This window comes from Microcebus murinus, chromosome 8 (genome assembly GCF_040939455.1).
Source record: "Microcebus murinus isolate Inina chromosome 8, M.murinus_Inina_mat1.0, whole genome shotgun sequence".
Lineage (NCBI taxonomy): Eukaryota > Metazoa > Chordata > Mammalia > Primates > Cheirogaleidae > Microcebus > Microcebus murinus.
The window spans coordinates 62,585,274-62,611,608 of NC_134111.1; the positions used below are offsets into that span (position 1 = coordinate 62,585,274).

At 34.2% G+C, this 26,335-nt stretch overlaps 1 protein-coding gene across 2 annotated transcripts in view; it reads left to right on the forward strand.

Annotated features, from left to right (window-relative positions):
• The window catches only part of ITGAV (integrin subunit alpha V), an 89,980-nt gene that overhangs the window by 45,364 nt on the left and 18,281 nt on the right, over window positions 1–26,335 (forward strand). For both annotated transcript variants that reach the window (XM_012779480.3, XM_012779481.2), the window contains exons 7-18: window positions 2,691–2,816; window positions 3,679–3,723; window positions 4,565–4,608; window positions 4,698–4,754; window positions 7,408–7,460; window positions 7,876–8,078; window positions 13,017–13,208; window positions 15,792–15,837; window positions 17,827–17,934; window positions 19,965–20,023; window positions 21,583–21,737; window positions 24,380–24,517. In XM_012779480.3, the coding sequence (XP_012634934.1) occupies window positions 2,691–2,816; window positions 3,679–3,723; window positions 4,565–4,608; window positions 4,698–4,754; window positions 7,408–7,460; window positions 7,876–8,078; window positions 13,017–13,208; window positions 15,792–15,837; window positions 17,827–17,934; window positions 19,965–20,023; window positions 21,583–21,737; window positions 24,380–24,517 (1,226 nt within the window). The remainder of the gene's footprint in view (window positions 1–2,690; window positions 2,817–3,678; window positions 3,724–4,564; window positions 4,609–4,697; window positions 4,755–7,407; window positions 7,461–7,875; window positions 8,079–13,016; window positions 13,209–15,791; window positions 15,838–17,826; window positions 17,935–19,964; window positions 20,024–21,582; window positions 21,738–24,379; window positions 24,518–26,335) is intronic.

Genomic DNA, 26,335 nt, shown 5'->3' on the forward strand with positions numbered 1-26,335 from the left:
AATATAATTTAAATGTATAAACACTCTGTTATACAATATTTTTTAAAAACTATAATATATATTTAATATGTATGTATTCCTAGTATAAAATAAACTGAATATTTTAAAAGAAATCATTAGGAAGTGTGTGGAACCAATCCATATAGGCAAATTGTGGCATTCTGAAAGCTCAGGGTTCTAAAAGTATTTTGAAGTTCCTCATTAGAATATTTAAATGATTATTTTCTTGTTAATCACTGACATCAAGAATGATCTCTTTGAGTATTTGGGGATTTTTTAAAAAATAGAGGCTCTTATTAATTTTTTAAAAATATAATTAAACTGGCATTGATATAAAGATATAATACTATATTCTTCAGTCATTCTGGGAGGCCTAATTAAGTTACCATTTGAATAAATGTATAACAGATCATTATTGCTGACAGTTTGAAAATAGGTAACTAAAATTGTTTGTTTCATTTATTATTAGAGATACACAATTATTTATTTCATTAATATATTGACATGTTTAGTTTCTGCTAAAAAGCACTATTTAAAATATGAACTCTTGTTTATTAGCATTATGATATTCAAGCATTGTCAATACTTGGAAGAAATGGAAAACCTATGATTATATTGATTTGAAAGTACTTTTTTAATTTCAAATTTTACTTCTGTCTTCTACACTATGCTTTCTTTACAACTGCTTCTTTGTAGAAAAACTCATGCTTACTTTTGCTTTATAGAAATGGAAACTAAAGAAAGATATTTGCTGAAGTGAAGTAGGATGGAGGGAAACTAAGAAGGAATAAGTGAATAAGTGAATAGGAATAAGGAATAGGAATAAGTGAAAAGTTGAAAGGGAAGGCAAAGGAAGGAATGAAGAAAAGAGAAAAATCAGATGTCAAAGATAGATCAGTTTATGAGACATACTAAAACTGAAAAATTTGAATTTCTACAAATTATACATCTGTTAGGAAATGAAATGACTTAGAAAAAAATTGCAACTGAGTTTTACTGTTTTAAAAAATAGCAATTCTAAAGTTCATAGTAGAAAACGGGATATTAATACTTTTCAGTTAGATATAAAAATGTGGATTTATTTATTTTTCTTCTTTATTGCTGATTATTCAGTGGAGGGGAAGGAAGGAAGTAGTTTCCTGGGAACCAAAACTGTTGAGAAAGTTAGATTTTGTGATTCTTCCTTAGGACTACTTGTTAACTTTGTCTTTTTAATTGACACAGCTGTGCACATGTTTAAAGGACTTGTTCTTTAATAGTAATACCTTGGGTATTACGTACTGTCTATATACATTTCTATTTATTATAAGTTAGGACAAATAGGTACTACTGACATATTTATTGGCATTTTGTTATAAGTGGTCTATAATATGTAACTAAAAGACTCAGTGAATTGGCAGAAAATATTTTGTCTCAGTGAGATTAAAATCAGCAGGTTTCCCCCTGGATAAGTAAATACATTAGAATGAATTTTTCTATAAATCTCAGATTGTCTCTGTAAGAATGGAGAAAACGATAATTTTGTTTTATGCAAAAGAGATGATGAATTTTCCAGTGTTCGAGTCAAGAAATAGTTTTTGAACTTCTCTTATGAATTCAGTACTGTTTAGGCACAAAAGATAAAGTAGTATCCCAGAAAGGAAGTGTTTCTGCCCTGTAGATTCATCCTATTGATTTGGATAGATTGGAACAGATCTGAAAACTGTAGCCATTATGAATTTTTTTCTAAAACATCAGAAGCGAGAAGAGATTATTTTCTCTATGTTGGGGAGATGACATTTGATAAATTAGCCTATCTTTCTTGGGGTGGAGGGCAGTCTTATTTTTCTGTAATCATCTAGATTTCTTGTCTACTTAATAACATAAAGTTGTGAACAAAAGTGTACTCATCCATTCAAGTTGCATCATACAGGTGTCCAAATAACTGGTTTTAAAAAAACCAATTGAACCAATTATTTTGATTATAATGGTAACAGCATTTAATTGTTTCAGTAAAATTTTCAACTTTAATGGTTTTTTTGGGAAATAATCTTTTGATTTTCTTATTCCATTTATTTAACATTAATGTTTAGTGAGTTAAGATAAGTCCTGTTTTTTTAAATTTTTTTTTTTTTTTTTTTTTTTTTTTTTTTTTTTTTTGAGACAGAGTCTCACTTTGTTGCCCAGGCTAGAGTGAGTGCCGTGGCGTCAGCCTGGCTCACAGCAACCTCAATCTCCTGGGCTCAGCGATCCTACTGCCTCAGCCTCCCGAGTAGCTGGGACTACAGGCATGCGCCACCATGCCCGGCTAATGTTTTGTATATATATATATTTTAGTTGGTCAATTAATTTCTTTCTATTTTTGGTAGAGACGGGGTCTCGCTCAGGCTGGTTTCGAACTCCTGACCTTGAGCGATCCGCCCGCCTCAGCCTCCCAAAGTGCTAGGATTACAGGCGTGAGCCACCGCGCCCGGCTGTTTTTTTAAATTTTTATTAGCAGAGATTAATTATAAGTCCTGGCTTAAATAGAAATAATCATAAGTTAAAAAAGAATATCAAATTTCAGATTTAGCATTATCAAGGAGAGTTATTTAAGATGAATAATTAGAAATACTAATATCTAATACTGTTTTCATTCATGCAGAAGCCATCTATTGTCTGCTTCATAAAGTTACCATTAGAAAATTACTTATTATATATGTGTTTTTTAGGTCAGCTCATTTCAGATCAAGTGGCAGAAATTGTCTCTAAATACGACCCCAATGTTTACAGCATCAAGTATAATAACCAATTAGCAACTCGGACTGCACAAGCTATATTTGATGACAGTTATTTGGGTAGGTAAAAACAAAATACAGATTTATTTTATGGAGTTGTGGTATATTTGTCCTATATTTGCATATGTACATAAAATCTTTATGTGAAATAGATTAAGATTTTTTAAAATATAAGAAATGTACAATTTCAAATTATTATTGAGTACTTAGATTATGTTAAATTTCAGTAATTGAAGTTGAAGAGTGATTATTTATACAATGATAATAATAGCTAACCTTTAAGATATGCTTTCTATGTTCTGGGCATTGTTCTAAGTACCATATTTACTCATTTAATCCTCACAACAAGGCTGTGAAAACATACTGTTACTACCCCTATTTTGTAGGTGCAAACACTGAGGCACAGAGAGGTAAAATAATTTGCCCAAAGTCACTCTTTTATAACTTGCTGTTCTGAGAGTCAGACCCAGGCAGTCTGACTCTTGAACTTGTATTCACTATGTTAAACTATAGTTCTGGTCTTTAGGATTTATTAACATTTGTTCTCTCTCTTTAAGTTTCTTTTATTTATTAAAACAAGTCATACACAACAGAAGTATTAAATAATACTTGCTGATTAAAAGAATCTATTCATTGGTTCTGTTTGACGTATTGTAAATTTTCTGTTTCTAACAGACTTCTTTGTAAAGTTAATAAAACAATCTTATTTTCTCTAATAGCGATATCCTATTTGTGTATTTAACTCAGTTATTTCTTTTAAAATTCATTTATTACAGACATGAATCTGTTACCCCTAGAGGACAAAATGTTACATAATTAAAGGAGTTACTTGAAAATATTTTTAAGGAAAGCATACTAAACCAGTATGCTGAAGGTAGCTGTTCTTGCCCTAATGGTGTCTTATCTTTGGCTCCCCATTTAGGTTATTCAGTGGCTGTAGGAGATTTCAATGGTGATGGCGTAGACGGTATGAAGTTTGAACTATATTTAATCCTTTTGAAAAAATTTAGATTAAGCCTTTGAAACATGTGGCTATGAAATTTTTCAGCAATTTGAAAGCATTATTATAGAATATAATTGCAGGAGAAATAAGGGTGATGTTAGCACGTTGAGGAGAATCCAAGCTTGGTCTGTGGTAAACTTCCTCTAGTGTCCACTGAAATCGAGACAGTCACTGTCAGCCTCGCCCTCTTTCCCTTCTCCTCCTTTCTAGTCCCCAGCACTGTCAGGGGTTTCTTCAGCTTCTTTCTCCTTGCTTTCAGCAAATTCAGTCTTCTGGGAGAGGCTTAGTTTCTTCTTTCTTTAGGCATGATTTGTTACCTTCTGGGCTGTTTCTATAAGGTTATTACCCCATCCTGTTTTTGTCCATCTGTCTTCCTTTGGAGCTCAATTTAGGAATCATAGACTTTACCTGATTTTGATCACATTTCTGTGCCACAGCCACCTCTGCATTTCAGTTTGCTCTATATATTTTGCATTACTGTAAGTGTAACTTGTTTTTCATTCTTAGGTCACTTTATTGTGATCACAATGAACCACAACTTTGTTCTTGTTTAACAAGATTATAAATGATTTAAGGGCTTATTTGCGTATATTTGAAAACCTTCAAATCTTTCTATATTTTGTAAATTTTGATTTTGTAGTTAAATGCTGGGATTATTAGTATGGAATATCAGTTTTTATAACTCATTGTTTATTTTCTACTTAAGTAATAAAACTCAAAGCTTTCTGACTTAGCTACTTTCTTCTGTAATTTTCAATGTTGATCTTAAAAATGAACAATTTGTTTTGTTTTGTTTTATTCCCAGACTTTGTTTCAGGAGTTCCAAGAGCAGCAAGGACCTTGGGAATGGTAGGAAAGTTAAAAGGTGTTTGTTTTAAAAATCTCTGAGTTATCTTCTATTTTACTATATTTTATATACTTTTGTTTTTCTTGCACAGGTTTATATTTATGATGGGAAGAACATGTCCTCCTTATACAATTTTACTGGTGAGCAGGTATGCTTTTAAAATGTTATCCCTTGCCCTCTATTATGTTAAATAAAAACAGTATATATTCATTGAAGAAAATTTGGGAAAAGAAGAAAAGTATAAAAGTCACCTATAATCCAGTCAAACAGATAATCCATCAAATTATTATTATTATTTTGGTGTATTTCTCTGTGTGTATGTAAAAATTGGTTTACTCTGTATTTTTAATTTTTTGTCTTGCTTTTTACACTCAATGTTTTATCAGTATTTTCTAATATCTTAAAACTTTTCTTGCCAGTATCAGATGGTTTAATGATTCCATAATATTCAATATTGTGATGTAAGATAGGCTTTAAATATTTCACCTTTGTTTTAACCAATGTAGTTTGTGTAAGCAAAGCCTTTTGTATGGCTCATTTTTGGGTTTTTTGTTTGTTTTTGTTTTTGTAGGAAATATAAAATCAAATTACTCACAAACACAAGCACAAAAACTTCATTTTTCTTTGATGATAACATTAAATTCTCCTTTATTATGCAAAAAAGAGCATGGCATAGGTGTGTAAATTATAGATATCGAAAGCAAACTTCATTTGTACTCCATGAAATAAACTGTTCTTTGCTTAAAAAGTAGTACTTTTTGCACCCATTAACCATCCCCACCTTATGGGTGGGTGCAAAAATACAGTTAGAATGAACAATATTTGATAACACAACAAAGTGACTGCAATCAACAATAAGTTAGAGTATACTTTAAAATAACTAAAAGTGGAATTGGAATGTTACTAAACACAAAGAAATGATAAATGCCTCAGGTGATAGATACCCCAATTACCCTGATTTGGTTAATTCACCTTGTATGCCTGTATCAAAACATCACATGTACCCTATAAAGACATATAGCTATTGTGTACCCGTAATAATTAAAAACAAAAAAGAAAGATCTGAATTGTCAAATTAGAAAAAAGTAGTACTTTTAAGTATTAGACGTTCTTTGTCAGTATAGGCATAATATAATATATTCTGTATTGTATGTCTCAAAGAATTAAATAATAAGTTGATAGTGATAAAGGAAAAATTAAACAGTAGTAGAGAAAGAAACCTCACTGTTTGCATATCTGGGATTCAAGCCCAATTTTTGTTAGGTTGAGATTGTTGGGCTTTGGAAGAGGATTGCTTGGATGAGTGACTAGACTCATGGTCCCCAGAAACCTGGTCCTATTTGTGTGGCAGCCAGGGTTGATGCAGAACAGGGAGAGGTTTGTAATCAAAGGGCAGTTAGTGTTGCTGCAGGGCCAGTGATCTCTTTGTGCTGTTGTGCCTTCTTCAGCTCAAGCAGCTTCTCCTGTCTGATGTCCATGTTTGTCTCTGGATCCTGTGACGTGCCGTCAGTGATGCTTGCTTTATTCCTCCTTCGCTGTGGGGAGCAGGGAGAAGAGAATGGGTTTTGGATGAAGACAGATCTGAGCTGTCTATGCTCAGTCTGTTCATTGCATTTGACAAAGTATTTACCACTAAATCTGGTTCCTCATGTATAAGAACACGGATGCTGGTAACTTCCTCATGGGGTAGTTGTAAGAATCCAGTGAAAACATTTCAATCACAGTGTACAGGACAAAGCTTGTCTCACTAAATGCCATCCTTTCTTTATATCGTCAGGCCAAACACCCTGACAGAGTAAGGCCATGAATAATTATTCTGTTACATTCTAGTCAGCACATCAACATGGCACCCTAAATACAAACAGCAGTACCTAAGCTCTCATCTTGTCATTGAATACAGAATACACTTTTTATTTTCTCAATTATACTATATCAACTCCAAATAGGTAATGTAGGAATCTCCCTTAATATTCCCTCCTGATATCTGAGCTAATCAAATTTTGGAAGAATTACTAACTTTTTTTTTTTTTGGTTTGTTGACTCATTCTTCACCTTAGTTTGTATTTAATCTGTTATCTCTTTTAGTTTTGTTTTGCATGTTGGGCTTTCTTTAGAACTTTCATGTTTCACATTTATTTCCAGCTGGGCTGCTCTGTCTGTGATGGCCAGTGGGCTCCTATGGTTCTCAGACATTCCTTCTCCATATACAGAATAAACCCAAACACATTTGTATGTAATTCAAAAGCAAAATCATCTGGCAAGTAATTGATTGAGGTGTGAGAAAAAAATGAGCTCTTTCCATGTTTTTCCAAACAGCAATTTCTTTAGTAGTAATTTCACAAAGGGAGAGCCAATTATTATCTCTTATTAATCACTATTGTCTATTATTCTCATTGCATAGGCATTCACATATATATAACTTATTGGGTTCAATTAAAACATCTATCTGTGACTGTATGTCTTTCTGTTAGTATCCCTGTGTCTGTTGTGCTCTGGGGAGTGAGGAGAAAGGGAGCTAATAGGATAGTCCTGGGAAAGAGAGTTGATTTAAGTGGCATGTGTTGATGACATTGGAATGATATATGTAGAATATGTTTTGCCTATACTCTAGGAAAATAAATAAGCCTCATTACCTGATCATTGTTGTATTGTCAGAATAAACAAAAGAAATGACATTTAGATTGAAGCACTATGTGCAGAGAGAAAAAAAACCCTTTTTATTTGATACATATATTACAAATGTTAATGGCCTAAACTAGTTGGATGAAATACAAACATTTCATTTTCATCTCTTTATCCAGATGGCTGCATACTTTGGATTTTCTGTAGCTGCCACTGACATTAATGGGGATGAGTAAGTTTAAAACAATGTTTCCAGAAACAGTTTTCCTCTCATGTTTATGAACGCTTTATTAAAACTAAACATTTTTTCTTCTGTTTTTCTGTCCCCTTCCTATTAATCTTTCTATTTAAGGAAGCAATTTGAAGCAACTTTAATCATGAATGCTAGAAAACCTCTATGTTGGTCATAATTTTTTTCAATAGCTTTTATAACATGAAAAAAATAAGGTAATTTTGTGAATTACTTATAGTTTTTTAAAAGAGTTAAAGGAAGGTTTGAATTTAAAATGACTGCTGTGATAATCATTTTGTGCTTCAGTGTGGCTGTGAGAGTTGTAGAAGGAGGGAGACATTTTAATAAGAAAGAAAATGCCTGCTAATAGGTGGAGTATGATCTTGGCTTTAGTGAGAAGATTCTGTTCTTTTAGTTATGCAGATGTGTTTATTGGAGCACCTCTCTTCATGGATCGAGGCTCTGATGGCAAACTCCAAGAGGTGGGGCAGGTCTCAGTGTCCCTGCAGAGAGCTTCAGGAGACTTCCAGACGACAAAGCTGAATGGGTTTGAGGTCTTTGCGCGGTTTGGCAGTGCCATAGCTCCTTTGGGAGATCTGGACCAGGACGGCTTCAATGGTGAGATCAAAGCTCAGCAACTGGGGTTCCCTGATTATCTGTGTCCACCTGGAAAAGTCCCATGAGCCCATCTGTAGAAGTTCACATGAGCAAACCTTCCTGGGAAGGTGGATTGGGTGTGACACACAAAGTTTAAAGATAGGCTGCTTTTTTTTTTCACTTAAAAATCAGAAAAGTTTTCAAAAATTGACTGCATGCGTTTTTATTCATGGGTCCTCAAATGAGAGTGTTAGAACAGTTAAATTTCTAAAAGGAAATTTCATCCCCATGGAGCCCAGTGCCAGCTGGTGGTTATTGTGTGTCTCTGCGTCCTGCTTGGCAGCAGTGCCCTCTACTGTCCATTTGGTTACAATTGTAAAAAATGCTCCCAGGCACGTTGTCAAGGCAACGCTGACTCCAATGCAAACCTCATGCATACTTCTCAAAGATATGATTTGCCGTTAATATATGTTTTTGTTTTTTTATTTTAGCAGTCAACTAGCAGACAATGAACCATTAATTTTTTTTAAAGCCATAACTTTTTTCTGGCTGTCTGAAATGTTCTAAGGGTCGTTGTATCTCCCTTCATCAGTCCTTTAAAAGGCATAAGCCCATTGCTCTATAATAGTGCCATTTCAATAGCTGTCAATATCTTTGAAAAATAAAGTTGGCTTTTACTATAGCACTCTTTTCAGAAACATGAACTATCAATGCCAAATTACCAAGATTTGTTTTTAAAAGAACACTATTAAAAACCTTTGTAGAGATCACAGAATGGAGAAGTTGAACTATTAATTTGTTTAAGTAAGCAACAATATAGTAGGCATTAGCCCCCCTAAAATGTAAAGAAAAGTTGTATATTTAGAAGAAAACTTCAAAGGTACAGATGACATATATATCTCAAATAGTAGTGGAAAAGGTAACGTTGTTTAGCCTCAAGATTCCACACCTGCTCCTTGAGTAGGCGTATGTCACGTTCTAGAAATGTCATCTCGAAGATTAACGCAAGTTTCAGTGTTGGTGAAGAACTACTCATTTTGCTTCCTAAAATAGAGTGTTAAAGATTTTTACTACCAAGAGAACTTAACATAAATGTTGCTATGGTATAAACTTCATAATAAAACATGAAGAGAAAAACTATAGAATAGACTTAATCATTACCTTTGGAAACAAAAACTGCCTAGTAGTTGGCCGGGCGCTGTGGCTCACGCCTGTAATCCTAGCTCTTGGGAGGCCGAGGCGGGCGGATTGCTCAAGGTCAGGAGTTCAAAACCAGCCTGAGCAAGAGCGAGACCCCGTCTCTACTATAAATAGAAAGAAATTAATTGGCCAACTGATATATATAGAAAAAATTAGCCGGGCATGGTGGCACATGCCTGTAGTCCCAGCTACCCGGGAGGCTGAGGCAGAAGGATCACTCGAGCCCAGGAGTTTGAGGTTGCTGTGAGCTAGGACGCCACGGCACTCACTCTAGCCTGGGCAACAAAGCGAGACTCTGTCTCAAAAAAAAAAAAAAACAAAAAAAACTGCCTAGTAAATACAGGGCCAAGTCTAAAGTTCTACTTAGAATGAAGTTAAGGAGTTCTTTGCTATTGATATATAGCAGGGCCTCTGACTCCGAGGTTTTCTGGGAAGGCCTGGACGTGTTTGCGGTCACCTTGTCTTGAGCATATTCCAGAAAACTTTAAAGAAAGTATTGTTAATGTCATGATCCAGACAATATCTCACCCTGCTTTCTATGTTTTTATTAAAATATATTATCTGTCAACACAACAAATATAAACAAGAGCTAAAAACATTGAAGCTTTATAAAGATTTTATAGAGAGGTTTTACTTTTATAAATCGATACCATAGAGGATGATTACGGTCTCCCAGGGTTTCTCCTTGGGTCTTACTGCTCCTAGTAGTGGATTGTGAAGGATAATGCGTTTGGTAGGAAATTATCTGCGCTGTATTTATGTCCATTTTATTTATATCTAACAAGTATAGTTACATAAATATGCTATTAGTTTTAACCTGGATCTTTTTTTTGTTCATACCTGGTGACCTGAAGTGCTATTGCTCCTATATTCCTCCTTTCCTACTTACCCTTACCAGGAAAACCCTGGGCATTATCAAAAGGGATATTGAAAACAAAACAATAAAGCTATGTTCCATAGTTTTATATAGCTCCAGAGTAATTATAAGTAGTTTTTGTCTATACTTCTCTAGAAAAGCAGAGGAAAAAAGAAAAAGCAACTAAAATGATGAAAGGAAAAAATTGATTGCATGAAAATGTAGGATTTTCCAGACTAGACAGATGACAGCTAACAGAGAAAATAATTAAAATGCATAAAATAATGAAGTGTTTAGAAAAGTTATGGATAATTTTGATTAAATAGTTTTTGAACATTAGAGCCTTCTTTTGCTAGGAAATTATATTTTAATAAATTCTTAATGCTTATGTCAATTTAGAAGTTGTACTTATCTTTTAAAGTTTAAAAAGGATAAAAGGAAGACACTTTTTTTTTTTTTTTTGAGACAGAGTCTCACTTAATTACATCTTAATTTTCTGGTGAGTTCCTTAGAGATAATATCTCTGACTAGTCAATCTAAAAAAGATTTCTCCTCCTTATTTTTTTATTTTACTTTTTTTTTTTTTTTTTGAGACAGAGTCTCACTCTGTTGCCCTGGCTAGAGTGAGTGCCGTGGCATTAGCCCAGCTCACAGCAACCTCTAACTCCTGGGCTCAAGCAATCCTCCTGCCTCAGCCTCCTGAGTAGCTGGGACTACAGGCATGCACCACCATGCCTGGCTAATTTTTTCTATATGTATTACTTGGCCAATTAATTTCTTTCTATTTATAGTAGAGACGGGGTCTTGCTCTTGCTCAGGTTGGTTTCGAACTCCTGACCTCGAGCAATCTGCCCGCCTCGGCCTCCCAGAGTGCTAGGATTACAGGAGTGAGCCACCACACCCAGGCAGAAGACATTTATTTACATGATTTAAATACTTAATTCTTAAGGATAACAAATTCTTAGTTGGTGTTTACTCCAGGCCAACCACTCTTATAAGTGCTGAAAATGGGAGGATAAATCAGGGCTTACCCATGTCCTTAAAGAACTCAGTATCCAGTGGGGCCAACATGTATGAAAACAAATAAACCCTGCAAACACATCACAGTGTTTGAGATATTTCTGGGTATAATGGTCTCATATAAAGGAGTGATCAAGGTATTTTTGGTGTATCAGATGTGTCATGGAGGAGGCATAAGACAATTTGGGTATATTAAGGAAATTGAACGATGTGGTATGCCTGGTCCATAAGGGCTGGTATAGGCAAGATGGACTTGTCCTTGCTCTCACGAAGCTTACCTTCTGTGGAGAGCCATACAGTATGTAAACAATGGAGGAATCCAGATAGTGATAAACACTACAGGTTTTAAGAAACAAAAGTAAGGTAATATGTTAGAGACTACCTGGATAAAGGATGTGATGGAGTAGGGAGTTGAGAGGGGCGAGCGCACTGCTGGTAGTAGTCAGAGAGGATCTCTCTGTCAGAATGACATCTGATCTAGGCCGGGCGCGGTGGCTCACGCCTGTAATCCTAGCACTCTGGGAGGCCGAGGCGGGCGGATTGCTCAAGGTAAGGAGTTCAAAACCAGCCTGAGCGAGACCCCGTCTCTACCATAAAAATAGAAAGAAATTAATTGGCCAACTAATATCTATAATATAAAATCAGCCGGGCATGGTGGCTCGTGCCTGTAGTCCCAGCTACTCGGGAGGCTGAGGCAGGAGGATTGCTTGAGCCCAGAAGTCTGAGGTTGCTGTGAGCGAGGCTGACGCCACGGCACTCACTCTAGCCTGGGCAAGAAAGCGAGACTCTGTCTCAAAAAAAAAAAAAAAAAAAAAAAAAAAAGAATGACATCTGATCTATTTAGACAAACAGAAGGAACAGGCTTGGAAAACCCAAGGGCTCTAGGGCAGAGAGAACAGCAAGTATAAGCCTAGAGTTGGAAACTAGCTCAATGTATTTAAGAAACAGAAAAATAAATGGCTAGGATTTCTGGGAAGAGTGAACCAGGGTAAGAAGTTGGCTGGGGATGGAGGAGGAATGAAATTTGCAAGGTAAGCAGTGGACAAGCCAGGTAGGGTTTAGATCTTATTCTAAATGCTTTGGGAAATAGTTGAAGAATTTTAAGAAGGGGGTGCGTGTGACATGATATGATGAATATTTGGCCGTTTTGAAGAGAATGAGTTATAGAGATAGGAGTGGAAGGCTGCTTGGAGGTCCAGGCAAAGGGCAGCAATGGCTTGTCTAGAGTGGTAGCAGCAGAGAGAGAGAGAGAAGTGTACATATGTGTAGTGTATTTTTAGAGTTAGAAAAGGTTATTTGGTGTCTATTTTTTTTAAATTTAAAACATTATTTGTTTATGTTATTTCAGTATAAGTCAAGCAAGATCAAGATGGAATCCTAAATTTCAAATTCATGAGCCAGATTGACTCCCTTTCAGAAAAAAACGAAAACCATGCATAAACAAATTAACTAGAATTTTGAGAACCAAAATGAACTGTAGATGAATCTTTTCATGTCCCCCTCCCACCCATGCACCCCTCTCATTTTAAAAATGAAGCATTTGAAGTCTAGAAAGGTTAAGTGATTTGTCTAAGGTCACACCCAGAATATCTGGCTCTAAATTAATATCACTTCTACACAATTTTGCTTGAATTTTCTTGATTTAGATTGTTGATTGTGAATAAAGAGTACCCTACTGAACTTAGAATCAATATTTGTCATGATAAATGGGTTCTATAAATATTAAGATCTCTGTATAAATAATTTTAAGTACTAAGACTTTTTTCCTTCCATCCTGTCCTCTTTCCTCTTTTCTTTCCATCCTTCCTCATCCTTCCTCTTCTTCTGCTCTTTATTACTTCTCTCATTTTCCTCCTCTTCCCCTTCCTCATTTTGCCCCACAGATATTGCAATTGCTGCTCCATATGGGGGTGAAGATAAAAAGGGAATTGTTTATATCTTCAATGGCAGATCAACAGGCTTGACTGCAGTACCGTCTCAAATCCTAGAAGGGCAGTGGGCCGCTCGAAGCATGCCACCGAGCTTTGGCTACTCCATGAAAGGAGCCACAGATATAGACAAAAATGGATATCCAGGTGCTTTTCTATGAATATATAGAGCTCTTAGATTTTTCAGTCCTAACTGCAGATAGTATTAGTTATTATGTTCTTGATTTATATTTTAAATCACTTCAATTCAATATTTCACGTATTGATCACATCTCTACTATATTCAAGGCATTGTTCTCATCACTGAAGAGGACATGAAAAAAAGATAGCTCTACTTCCTGGGAGTGTACAATATGAAACACATATTCTGAGTTTCTTTTATTGCCCTGAAGTCTGTAATAAAGTGTCAGAGAAAAATGTTGTAGAAGCTATAAGCAAAAGCTAAATGCTCATTCATTTTTTTTTTAAATTTTAGCTGGAAGTATATTTTATTTTTTGATGTATTCAGAGCTTCTTTTTATTTGTTTATTATTATTGGTATATAACAGTTGTATGTATTTTTGGGGTACATGTGATTTTTTGATACCTGTATTTAAGTATAAAATATTAGCCATCATTATTTTTTAAAATTATCTAGCATTTTTATGGACTTGACTAATCGTCATGATTTAAAAAAATCATTTTTAATTTTCTCAGTAATGCTTGTGAGGAATATATGCTAGATTAGCTCACTATTATACCATTTTCTAGATGAAACTGAGAATGGTGATTTGCCCAAGGTTATCCACTAGGTTAATCTAGTAGAGCAAGTGAGACCTTTTTCTAGTCACACTTTGAAGCATTATAATAGATCTAAGATCAAAATGGATCTTTTTAAATGAAATACAATGTAGAAAACTTTTTTTTTTTTTTTTTTTTTTTAAGACAGAGTCTCACTTTGTTGCCCAGGCTAGAGTGAGTGCCATGGCGTCAGCCTAGCTCACAGCAACCTCAAACTCCTGGGCTCAAGTGATCCTCTTGCCTCAGCCTCCCGAGTAGCTGGGACTACAGGCATGCGCCACCATGCCCGGCTAATTTTTTCTATATATATCAGTTGTCCAATTAATTTCTTTCTATATTTTTATAGTAGAGACAGGGTCTCGCTCTTGCTCAGGCTGATTTTAAACTCCTGACCTTGAGCAATCGGCCCACCCCGGCCTCCCAGAGTGCTAGGATTACAGGCGTGAGCCACCGCGCTGGCCTAATGTAGAAAATTTAAATGACATTTGTTGTTGAAACAGTTAATATGAGCTCAATATATAAGCATGTTGAACTGCTTCTAGAAGTAATACATGAAGTTGATTCTTACCTATAAATTAGCACTATTTCAAAGAGTTTTTTGTTATAAATTCAATACATTATGGAACTTTTAGAAAAATAGCAAAGCATATCCATTTTTTCCTATGTATTCACATACTTTTTTTTTAACAGAGTAGAAATTGTAGTTTATGTGCTGTTCATGGTGTATTTTATCCATTTAAAGAATCAGAAACATTGCCCCATTTTATTATGCTTCTAAAACATGAATCTTGTGTTTCCCATTGTAGCAAATAATGGTACCATACTGTATTCTACCTTATTTTTGGGCTTTTACATTTTTGTTTATAAATCTGCTGCATCCCTCTGATTATGTACTTTGGACCAAATTCTAGAATTGATATGGCAAGGGTATACACTTTTTTTTTTTAAGGCTGTTGATACATGTTGTCAAGTATAATCCCACTCCCTCCACAGGAAGGTTTTTGTCACCTTTTTTTGAGTACTCACCAGCAGTAAAGGAGTGATCATTTTCCTACACTTGTGCCTCTTTTAAAATAATTTTTTACTATATAACAAGTAGACAGTGTTATTTGCTTTAATTAACAGTTTTTGATTATTAGTAAAAGTAAGTATTTTTGTTTATTTGATTTCCTTTTTATGTCTTTTTCCTCCTATTGGGATGCTGTGTTTCTTTCATTCTTTTTTTTTCTTAAACTTGCACAGTGCCTTAAATATTGAGAATATTTACTCCTTAATTCTTATATATATTTTCCAGTTTGTCAGATTAGCATTTTGGGCATAAAGAAGTTTTAAATTTTTATGTGTAATCCAACCTGTTTTTATGTTTTGGCATGTGCTTTTCTGCTTAGGAAGGACTTCCTCAGATTTGGCTTGGGTGTACTATGAGATACAGCTCTGATGTCACTTTTTCTGAATCACGAACTAGTTGAACCAGTGATATATAAAAACTAACAATGCATTCTGTTTTTGCTGATTTGAATGCTATCTGCTATGTTATTCAATATGTATGTAATGTGCTTTTTGGGTTTGTTTGCTTTGTTTTGAAATAGAAAAATAAAGAAATTTTACAATGAATTTGTAAAATCCAATCTTTATAAAGTTTTTCCTTTGAGGGTATGTATGTTTGAGGGGTGTGTACTTTCTTATTGTTGCTATTTTTACTAATACTCATTAAAATATTTACATTTTCCTAGATGAAAGACTAGTCTGTGATAAGCATATGCTACTGATGATAACTTTTTTATAGTTTTCATATATTTTAGCCTTGTAGGTATTACCTTACAACCTCTTAATGAATAGTTTTGAGGCTATATTTAAATCTTTTTATGTGCGTTTAAAGTTCTATAGAATGGTATATAAATTTTAAAAGCAATCATTATTATTAACATGTTTTTTTCACTTTCTCTTTAGACTTAATTGTAGGAGCTTTTGGTGTAGATAGAGCTGTTTTATACAGGTGAGCATGTTCTGTATCTTGTAATATAGAAATATTCCAAATTATTTGAAAGCTTTTTAGTTAAATGCCAGTATTTGAATTTCAGTTTAATTTTCTTAAAGCAATGATAAAATTTGTTCTTATTCAAGATTTGCTACAGGCAAATAGTATTTTTTTAATGATACATAATAATAGTACATATTCCTGGGGTACAAATGATACTTCAGTACATACATATAATGTTTAATGGTCAAATCAGGATAGTTAGGATATCCATCACTTCAAACATTTATCATTTCTTTGTGTTAGGAACCCTCAAAATTTTCTCTTCTAGATATTTGGAAATATACAATAAGTTATTTTTAAGCATAGTCACCCGACTGTGCTATTGAACACTAGAATTTATTCCTTCTATTTAACTATATAAATAATATTTATACAAGGAGGTTCCAAAGAAGAGAAAGCTATAGATTTTTTAATTTAGAAAAGCATTCAGAATTTTATCTTTTTCTTTTAAATTATGTTCAAAGATATTCTTCTGTGTTTTTTTAAATCTCTCTTTAAAAATTATATGGGTTTACATTTTCCTGTAAGAGGCATGAAATTAACTTGGTATTTGTGCCTCAGTGCTCTGTGACCACCAGGGCAGTCTGTAATGAGTGAATCCCAAAATGAAAATTTTTCTTAGAGCAACATGTATAAATTCATATATCTCTATTCCCCAACTTCATACATGTTCTCAGTTACTCTCTGTATTTTATCAATTCCTCATGTCTTGGAATATTGGCTGGCATCCCAAGAAGATTAAGATGTTTACACTTCTGGCTGGGCGTGGTGGCTCACGTCTGTAATCCTAGCACTCTGGGAGGCTGAGGCAGGCGAATTGCTCAAGGTCCGGAGTTCGAAACCAGCCTGAGCAAGAACAAGACCCCGTCTCTACTATAAATAGAAAGAAATTAATTGGCCAACTAATATATATAGAAAAAATTAGCCAGGCATGGTGGCGCATGCCTGTAGTCCCAGCTACTCAGGAGGTTGAGGCAGCAGGATTGCTTGAGCCCAGGAGTTTGAGGTTGCTGTGAGCAAGGCTGATGCCACGGCACTCACTCTAGCCTGGGCAACAAAGCAAGACTCTGTCTCAAAAAAAAAAAAAATGTTTACACTTCTATGGACTGAGTTTATACACGGCAGTAAAGCTAACATCGGTGCTGTGTAATAGAGTTTATGATAGATCAATTTAATTATAGCTATGGGGCACTGTGCACTTAACAGATTTCAGAGATTTATCATTTTTGAGACAGGTACATTGATGTAAATCTCCTGTATTTTTGTACAGGCTTTAAACCTGTATATCTGAACTTTGGAAAACTATATATTTATTTTAATTTATTGTTTTAGTTTCTTAAAACTGCTGTTAAGGAAGTAGTACATGCATGTGATAAAAATTCAAACAATACAAAAGTAGCATATAATAAAAAATATATTTTCTCTTATACCAATTACTAATTTATTAGTATATTCTATCAGAAATATTCTTTGCATTAAAAAATTTGTATATGTCTGTCTACAGGCATCCTTTGTACATAGTGGTTTTTTTTTCTCTCCTACTAAAATTGTATTTTGTATATATTTTAGAGATCACCCCTTATCAGCACAGATGGATTTACAGCACACATTTTCCCCACTGTAGTACACTGCATTGGGTAGATATCCCATAATTTATGGAACCATTCTGCTTTGATGCATTGAATTCAGATAAGCTGGCCAGTTGTCCCACTTTGCCTGGACTGAGCAATTTCCCAGGATGCAGGACTTTCAGTGCTAAAATTAGGACAGTTCTGGGCAAATTGTGACAGTTGGTCATCTCCATTTAGGTCGTTCCTATTCTTTTTACTACTACAGGCAATGCTTTAGTAGACATTGTACTGTGTATGCAGTAAATGTGAACCTAAAATGCTTAGAATCAGTCTAACTTTTTAAATAACTTTTTTTTCTTCTTTTTTTCTCTAGGGCCAGACCAGTTATCACTGTAAATGCTGGCCTTGAAGTGTACCCTAGCATTTTAAATCAAGACAATAAAACCTGCCCACTGCCTGGGACAGCTCTCAAAGTTTCCTGGTAAGGGTATTTGTTTAGTAATAGTTACTATTGTGATTATTTGTTCAATCACTGTAAGAATAAATGGAAATGAAGACAGTAGGGCTGAAATATTGTTAAAACAGTTTCTATGGATACACTCTATTTTCATGTCATAGGTTGGATTGTTGAAATAGTGCTCCAAAGAAGATATCCAGAAGGTTCTAGAAATACTCTATAAACTAGTATAAAATTAATTTTTAAAGAATTATGCATGGTTAATGAATATTTTCAAAAAGAAGGAAAAGCTAATAAGATCTCAGAATTCATTTATGTTTAATTCTAAACAGGCTCATGAACATTTAAAATCTTAAAAGATATGTTCTTTTCATATTTAATATCTGTGAATAGGTATCTGAAAAAAATTATTTACTCTAATATATTGATCTTCTACTGTTCTTTTAGTTCCCAAGGAAAAATATAATATTTTTTTACAAATTCAATATTGGCATTCTTCTCTAGTTCATTCTTTCTCTAGTCTTCACCATTTATATGCTAATTTTATGATTTTTGCTCTATTTTCATTCTAACTATATCATTTTCTTAAAATTTTCTTTAAATTGACTCATGCTTTCCTTCAGAATATTTAAAAATAAAATGTAGAAACCAATCTCTTTCTCAAATATGTCAAAATAACTATCAAACTAATGAAAAATCTTGACCCATCATATACTATTAAAATCACCATGAGTAGCTCACTTTGGGAAACACTTAACATAGAAAAATTGCGAAGCTTACAGATATAGGGGAGAATGACTGGTAGCTAGGAAAATTTTATTTCAAAAGAGCTAATCAGATAGTTTTCCTTATTTGTTTTTGCATTATTTTTGAATTGTTTTAAAATTATTATTATAGTTATTAAAATTGTGAAATTTTAATTTCTGTTAGATCACATTAAAATTCAGTAAGATTTGTTGTCTTTGTTTTTACTGATTGGTAATGAAATTGTTTTCAAGATTTTGGTGTTAAGTTTTACTGCCTTTCTACCCTTCACTCACCCTGTATGTCTCTGCAAGGTTGCCAATAACATGCTTATAATTATGCTAATAATTCAAAGGCTTCAAATGCACTAACTACAGCATATGAAAGCATAGAACTAGCTTTCATATGACTATGGCGTATAGTAAGAAATACATTTTGCATTATAATTCCAGTAAACACATATATGTAATTAAAATAAAAGTTTTGTGAAATCATACTTACCCTTGATGCTTAAGTCAATTTTATTTATTTAATTTGTTTTCTTTAAGATCTTAAAAAAAAGCCCATTAAACTGATTTCATAACTTGTAAATAAATTATGAAAAACATTTCTCTAGAGAAGCTTGCTAATTAAAGGAAGCTTTGGTGGATCCATTATTAAATGAAACAGTATTTTAAATTTTTTTTTTTTTTTTTTTGAGACAGAGTCTCACTTTGTTGCCCAGGCTAGAGTGAGTGCCCTGGCATCAGCCTAGCTCACAGCAACTTCAAACTCCTGGGCTCAAGCAATCCTGCTGCCTCAGCCTCCCAAGTAGCTGGGAATACAGGCATGCGCCACCATGCCCGGCTAATTTTTTCTATATATATTAGTTGGCCAATTAATTTCTTTCTATTTATAGTAGAGACGGGGTCTTGTTCTTGCTCAGGTTGGTTTCGAACTCCTGACCTCGAGCAATCCACTTGCCTTGGCCTCCCGGAGTGCTAGGATTACAGGCGTGAGCCACTGCGCCCGGCCAGTATTTTAAATCTTAACTGTCATTTTCCTCATTTAGATTTATCAACGGGTTCTGTAAATTTGAGAGGAGTTATAGAAATTATTTTTCTTTTTCTCATAAAGATACCATGAAAGAAAATGTGCTTAAATTACTGAGGGATGAATTAGATTAGTCTGTATAATTTCATGTTTTAAGAATAATATTAAGACACGAGGAAAGATATAAAACTTTACAATATAAACTATGTATTAGAAAAGTATTCAAAAATATGTGTAAACTATATTATAGGATTTATATATTTTTTATTTTCCCACAGTTTTAATGTCAGGTTCTGCTTAAAGGCAGATGGCAAAGGAGCACTTCCCAGGAAACTTAGTAAGTGTTCTATGGAAAATCATGTTATTTTAATGATGCTGCATATGCCGCACCTCAAAAAATATTTTAGAATAGTTACTCAAATTGTTGTTGTTTTTTATTTGAATGTTTATGCTTAAAGACATTTAAGATTGCAGCATAATCACTTTGTTTGGTAATTCTTAAGCCAATTTGGAAAAATACACTCATTTTATGGACATTGTAAGTAAAGTAACCCACAGAATGTTAAACATATGACCTTTATAAGGTCAAACGGTTGCCAATGTGAGATAAATGGCCTGTACAGGAAATTTGAGGATCATTATTTATAAGTAGATGATATACTGAGAAGTTTATATTTCATGTCTTGGGGCAGCCCCCAGAAATCTCAGGAGTAGAGGTAGTTTAGAAATAAATAGTGAGAAGAAGGAGAAGGATTACATTTAGTTTGATTACTAAATTTAATCTACACAGCAAACTCTATTCTTCCTCTCTTAAAATGGTTGGTGTGGTCCTGAGAACAAGGTAGAAGTGTTAAATAATTATTGCCAAGATCTGTCCCCTATGTTAGATAGTTGCAAGTACTTATGAGTAATAATAAAGTGGAGAAGATGGCTTGAAACTGTTGGGTGTGTGTTTGTGTGTGAGAGTTTACACAGGGCAGCCGAGCAAGGTCTCATGGAAAGGTAACTTTTCAGTAGAGGCCAGAAGGAAATGAGGGAGCTATGGGACATGTGGAGGAATATTTCACGCAGAAGAGTGGCAGTTCAGGAGGCCTGAAGCAGGACGTGCGCAGTGTTTGAGAAACTGCAAGGAGGGCATTGTGGCCAGGTAGAACAGAATATGAAGCAAAATTACCCTGGGCTTTCACCTAAATTTGAAATGGAGGTCAATATTTAGAGAAACTCGTGGTTTTAAAGATTTGTACTCTTATCTCCTTTTAAGAAACTGTTTAAAGAACTGAATCTTTGAAGTCAATAATCCTCGTAACTATGGTTCATACATACTATTGGCCGCATGTTCATTTTAAGGTGATTCTTACCTATTTAGGTGATTCTTACCTATTTAGTCTCTTATTTGGTCACTCGCTTCCTGAGGAGTATATTTATCTGACAATTTGATAAGGTAGCTTCATTAGAAGCAGGAGTTGCAAGTGATACACACTGTTGATTCAGCACAGTATTTAATAGTATGGGTGCATATTAGTATATAATTCTTAATCAAAATCAGCAAGAGTCTGGCTACTTGGATTAATGGTAGAAATCTTAATTCACATGTTTCACCTCTGGACTTTCTCCTCTTGGCTTAAAAGACAAAATTTCTTCTCTGCCTGATTATTGTTTTACTTGTATCATTATTTGGAATTATGTATGATATTCCTTTGGGAATTGTTTAATTTCCAAATGATTAATTATTTAATTATGATTAAATATTTATTCATACTACTATATATAGATATTTTTAATGAATTAGAAGCAAATTACTTCTTAAGGAATAAATATCTCTGTTTACATGAAAACTCTAGGACAGATAGGTGTCCAAAAAGAATACATTGGTTATAAATCCTTTGGTTTGTATAGACTTCCAGGTGGAGCTTCTTTTGGATAAACTCAAGCAAAAGGGAGCAATTCGACGAGCACTGTTTCTCCATAACAGGTCCCCAGGTCACTCCAAGAACATGACTATTTCAAGGGGGGGACGGATGCAGTGTGAGGAACTGATAGCATATCTGCGGGTAAGAGATGCTTTTCTGCCCCAGTATCCTTTGCTTTTCATCACTGTTTTTTTTCTTTTTCATCTAAATGATTTTTACTTTCTGTAAATTGATATTCAGTTAAAAGGAAAAGGACAGAAAAATGCACTTGAAGAAATTCAGCTTATAAAGCTGAGTAATGGACTTCTGCTGGCAGACTGGATATTCCAAGTGGCCTTTCTGCAATGGTACTACTGAATGAATTATGACAAACATATCTCTTAAATAATGCTGAACTCTGAAGACATTAACAGACATCTCCAGGGTCCAAAAATATAAGTAATCAACTAAAAAACACCAGTGGCTAAATCTGAATTGTCAGTTGTAAGCAATTGTGTGTGTGCCAGAGTTGCTGGCAAAGGATAGAACCTGGGGAGAGGGTGAGCAGTAATTGCAGACACCAGCACAGGGGTGCAGACTCACCTTCTTCAAGCCGGTGGTCCCACCCTGAGACTCCTCTTGCATTAGGCCCAGACATTTGCATGGGACTAATGTCTTCTCAGGACAGAAGTGCACCCTGATTCTAGCAAGAGGGAATGCAAAGCCTCTCTGGAGGAGAGCAATCCAGTAAGTTCAATCAAATATGGATTCATTTTAAAAAAGAACAAAAAAAGCACCAAACATACAAGGAAACAAGCCACTAGATGAAAAAACAGATTTTAGACCTGCAGAGGCTTAAGATAATGGAATTTTCAGTTATAGAGTATAAATTAATATAAAATGTTTAAAGAAATAAAGAATGAAATTTCTTGGCCGGGCGCGGTGGCTCACGCCTGTAATCCTAGCTCTCTGGGAGGCCGAGGCGGGCGGATTGCTCAAGGTCAGGAGTTCAAAACCAGCCTGAGCAAGAGCGAGACCCCGTCTCTACTATAAATAGAAAGAAATTAATTGGCCAACTGATATATATATAAAAAATTAGCCGGGCATGGTGGCGCATGCCTGTAGTCCCAGCTACTCGGGAGGCTGAGGCAGAAGGATCGCTCGAGCCCAGGAGTTTGAGGTTGCTGTGAGCTAGGCTGACGCCACGGCACTCACTCTAGCCTGGACAGCAAAGTGAGACTCTGTCTCAAAAAAAAAAAAAAAAAAAAATAAGAAGTAGAAAAACTGAATAATTCTCTAACCTCTTAAAAAATTGAATTGGCAGTTTTAATCTTAACACACAGGAAACATAAGACCCAAATGGTTTTTATAGGCATTATCTACCAAACATTCAAGAATAAGACATTGCAATTTTAAACAAACTCTTTGAAAAAATAGAAAACCAGAAAACATTTCAAAGTGATTCTGTAAAGCTAGTGTTATTAATACCTGGACTGGTAAAGGATAGTACCAGAAGGGAGAATTTCATTCTAGTCTTAAAATTAATGCAAAATTACTAAACCATTATAAGCCAGCTACATTCTAGCAGTTTATTTAAAAAGATAAATAGGCCAGCTGTGGTGGCTCACGCCTATAATCTCAGCACTTTGGGGAGCAGAATTGAGAAGATCACTTGAACCTAGGAGTTTGAGACCAGACTGAGCAACATAATGAGACCACATCTCTACAAAAAAAAAAAAAAAAAACAAACAAACAACAAAAAACCAGAAAAATTAGCCAGGCATGGTGATGTGCACCTGTAATCTCAGCTACTCCAGAGGCTGAGGCAGGAGGATTGCTTGAGCCAAGGAGTTTGAGGTTACAGTGAGCTATGAGGACACCGCTGTACTCCAGACCAGGTGACATAGTGAGATCCTGTCTCAAAAAAGGAAAAAAAAAAAAAAAGACTGAGTTGGATTTATTCTAGGGTAGGTTAACATTGAAAGTCTGGAAATATAACTTAACCATATCAGTAGACTAAATAAGAAGAAACAAGTGACTCTCGTTTGTACTTAAGTACAAAAAGTGCTTTTGATTAAGTTAAATAACTGTGATTTGAGGAACAAACAAGACAAATACCTCAAGTTATGACTATGAAGAAATAGAATCTTACTTTTAAATGAAATCTTCCAATACCTATTAATTGGTCAAGATGCCAATTATGCCAATTGGGGACTCTTATATGTTGCTGATAGCAATGTGAATAATTACTCAACAGTAAAAATTGATGTAGGCTATATGCAGTAGTTTAGGTGAATCTTATAAGAGTGTTAGACAGAAAAATCATAGAAGACTACATATGATCCCATTTTTAAATAAACAAAAAAAGGAAAAAGTCAAAAACATTGTTTACAGATATATACAATATATAATAGTAGAACTATTGAAAGCAAGCAAGGGAATGACAGACCTAAAATTCAGGATAGTGGTTATCTCGGAGAAAGAAGGCAGAAGGAAGGGAAGAGAAAGGAGTGTTCAGGCATCTTAAAAAATATTGGTAATATTCTTATTATGCTGGGTGTGCGAGTGCTTATTTTATTAGTATGCCCTGTACATTTTTGTGTGAATGAAATATTACATTATAAAACAAAAACATGATTAAGGGATTGAGAACTCTGGATAACAGTAAGTATAATTTTCCAGAGAGTTTTGGTAGAATTGAATGGTCAAGGGCTGAACACATCTGGCTTTGTGAAGTGCATTTATGGATTTCTCCAGATAGTGTAGGTGATGTCATCATTAATTCAAAGCTTTTCCATTTCTAGGATGAATCTGAATTTAGAGACAAACTCACTCCAATTACCATTTTTATGGAGTATCGGTTGGATTATAGAACAGCTGCTGATGCAACAGGCTTGCAACCCATTCTTAACCAGTTCACTCCTGCCAACGTTAGTCGACAGGTACTATTTTTTCTCAATTTATCACTAATTTCATACTTTGATCTTTTTTTAAGATCTTACCATTCATGTTTTTAAATATTATTAGAGATTGCTTTCATAATGTTGATAAATGTTTAGTCAAAGTTGGGGAAAAGGAATCTGAATTTTCAGGTCAGAGATATCTGTTATGCAGAGAAAGACAGAGACCTATTTCATATACATAAAATAATAAAATAATTCAAGGAAAACAACAAAGCACCAGTTTTAGTATTTTGCTAAACGTCTTTGATATTGATATTATCTTTGATATACATTATAATTATAAAAAAAGTATATGTATAGTACATAAATGATTCTTTTCATAAAATCAAATAAAGCAACATAAAATTTCATAAAGACTTATAATTTAGAAAATCCTGTGTAAAGCCTATGTATTTAAATATTGTTATTTTATTTCCTATTTCTCCTGTTTTTAACATGTTCATATTTTTAGATTCATATTTCTTCTCTTTACCCTAAATTTAGAACTCTACCCTAAATTTAGATTGTCATTTGTTTTTCTTCCTAAGATTTCATAAGTTCTTTTTGTTTTTGTAATTTGCGACTATATATGACAGCAGCATAAGGCAAATTAAAATATTTTTATAGTCTTTTATAATTTTTTTTTTTTTTTTTTTTTTTGAGACAGAGTCTCACTTTGTTGTCCAGGCTAGAGTGAGTGCCGTGGCGTCAGCCTAGCTCACAGCAACCTCAAACTCCTGGGCTTGAGTGATCCTTCTGCCTCAGCCTCCCGAGTAGCTGGGACTACAGGCATGTGCCACCATGCCCGGCTAAATTTTTATATATATATCAGTTGGCCAATTAATTTCTTTCTATTTATAGTAGAGACGGGGTCTCGCTCTTGCTCAGGCTGGTTTTGAACTCCTGACCTTGAGCAATCCGCCCGCCTCGGCCTCCCAAGAGCTAGGATTACAGGCGTGAGCCACAGCGCCCGGCCAGTCTTTTATAATTTTTATATTTTAACAATTCATTTTTATATTTCATTTTTCACATTAATATTCATAGTATATATGCCATTTTTATCTCATTATTGTAAAACTTATAACTATAATTTTATGTTAGTTTATATTCTTTATATTTAGTGGCAATAACTTAATTACCACTTTAAAGGTAAATTATTAATCATAATATGTTGATTAATAATTTAATAATGGCCACCTGAGCCTCTTAGGGTCTGCCATTCAATATACTTTCTTTAAAGTTAATTGTTACTTGTCCCTTTATATTATGTGCTTTGATATATGGGTTATGATTACTTTTTCTTTTTAGATTTAGACTTTTTTAGAGAAGTCTTTTGTTATTATTGTTACCTTTACTTTTGATTAACTTTCTGAACTCATCAATCTCTTTAATATCAATACCATTTTAAAATCAGCTAATCAGGTAGGTTAACTTTTGAAAACCCTTGGAGGACAAAAATAACTTCAGTAATATTTGGCTTTCCTTTTCTCCCACCAAGTCTCATTCTTCATTATTTGAAATTTTTTTTTTTGGTCTCCTTTATGTCTTACATTTATTCCAACAGTGACATTATTTGCTCTTAAACATCTTTCTGCATTCTTAGCTTTATTATCTACTTTTGTTTCTATGTTAATTACCCACCCCATCCTTTTTATCATTTTCTCTAAAATGAATTCTTCATTTAAGTGGTTATATTACAAACTCTTCTAGTGCACTCTCTCTCTGCTGCCTAATGGAAATATAATGTAATTTTAAATTTATTGGTTAGCAACATTTTAAAAAGGTAGAGGTATAAGTGAAATTAATTTTAATAATATA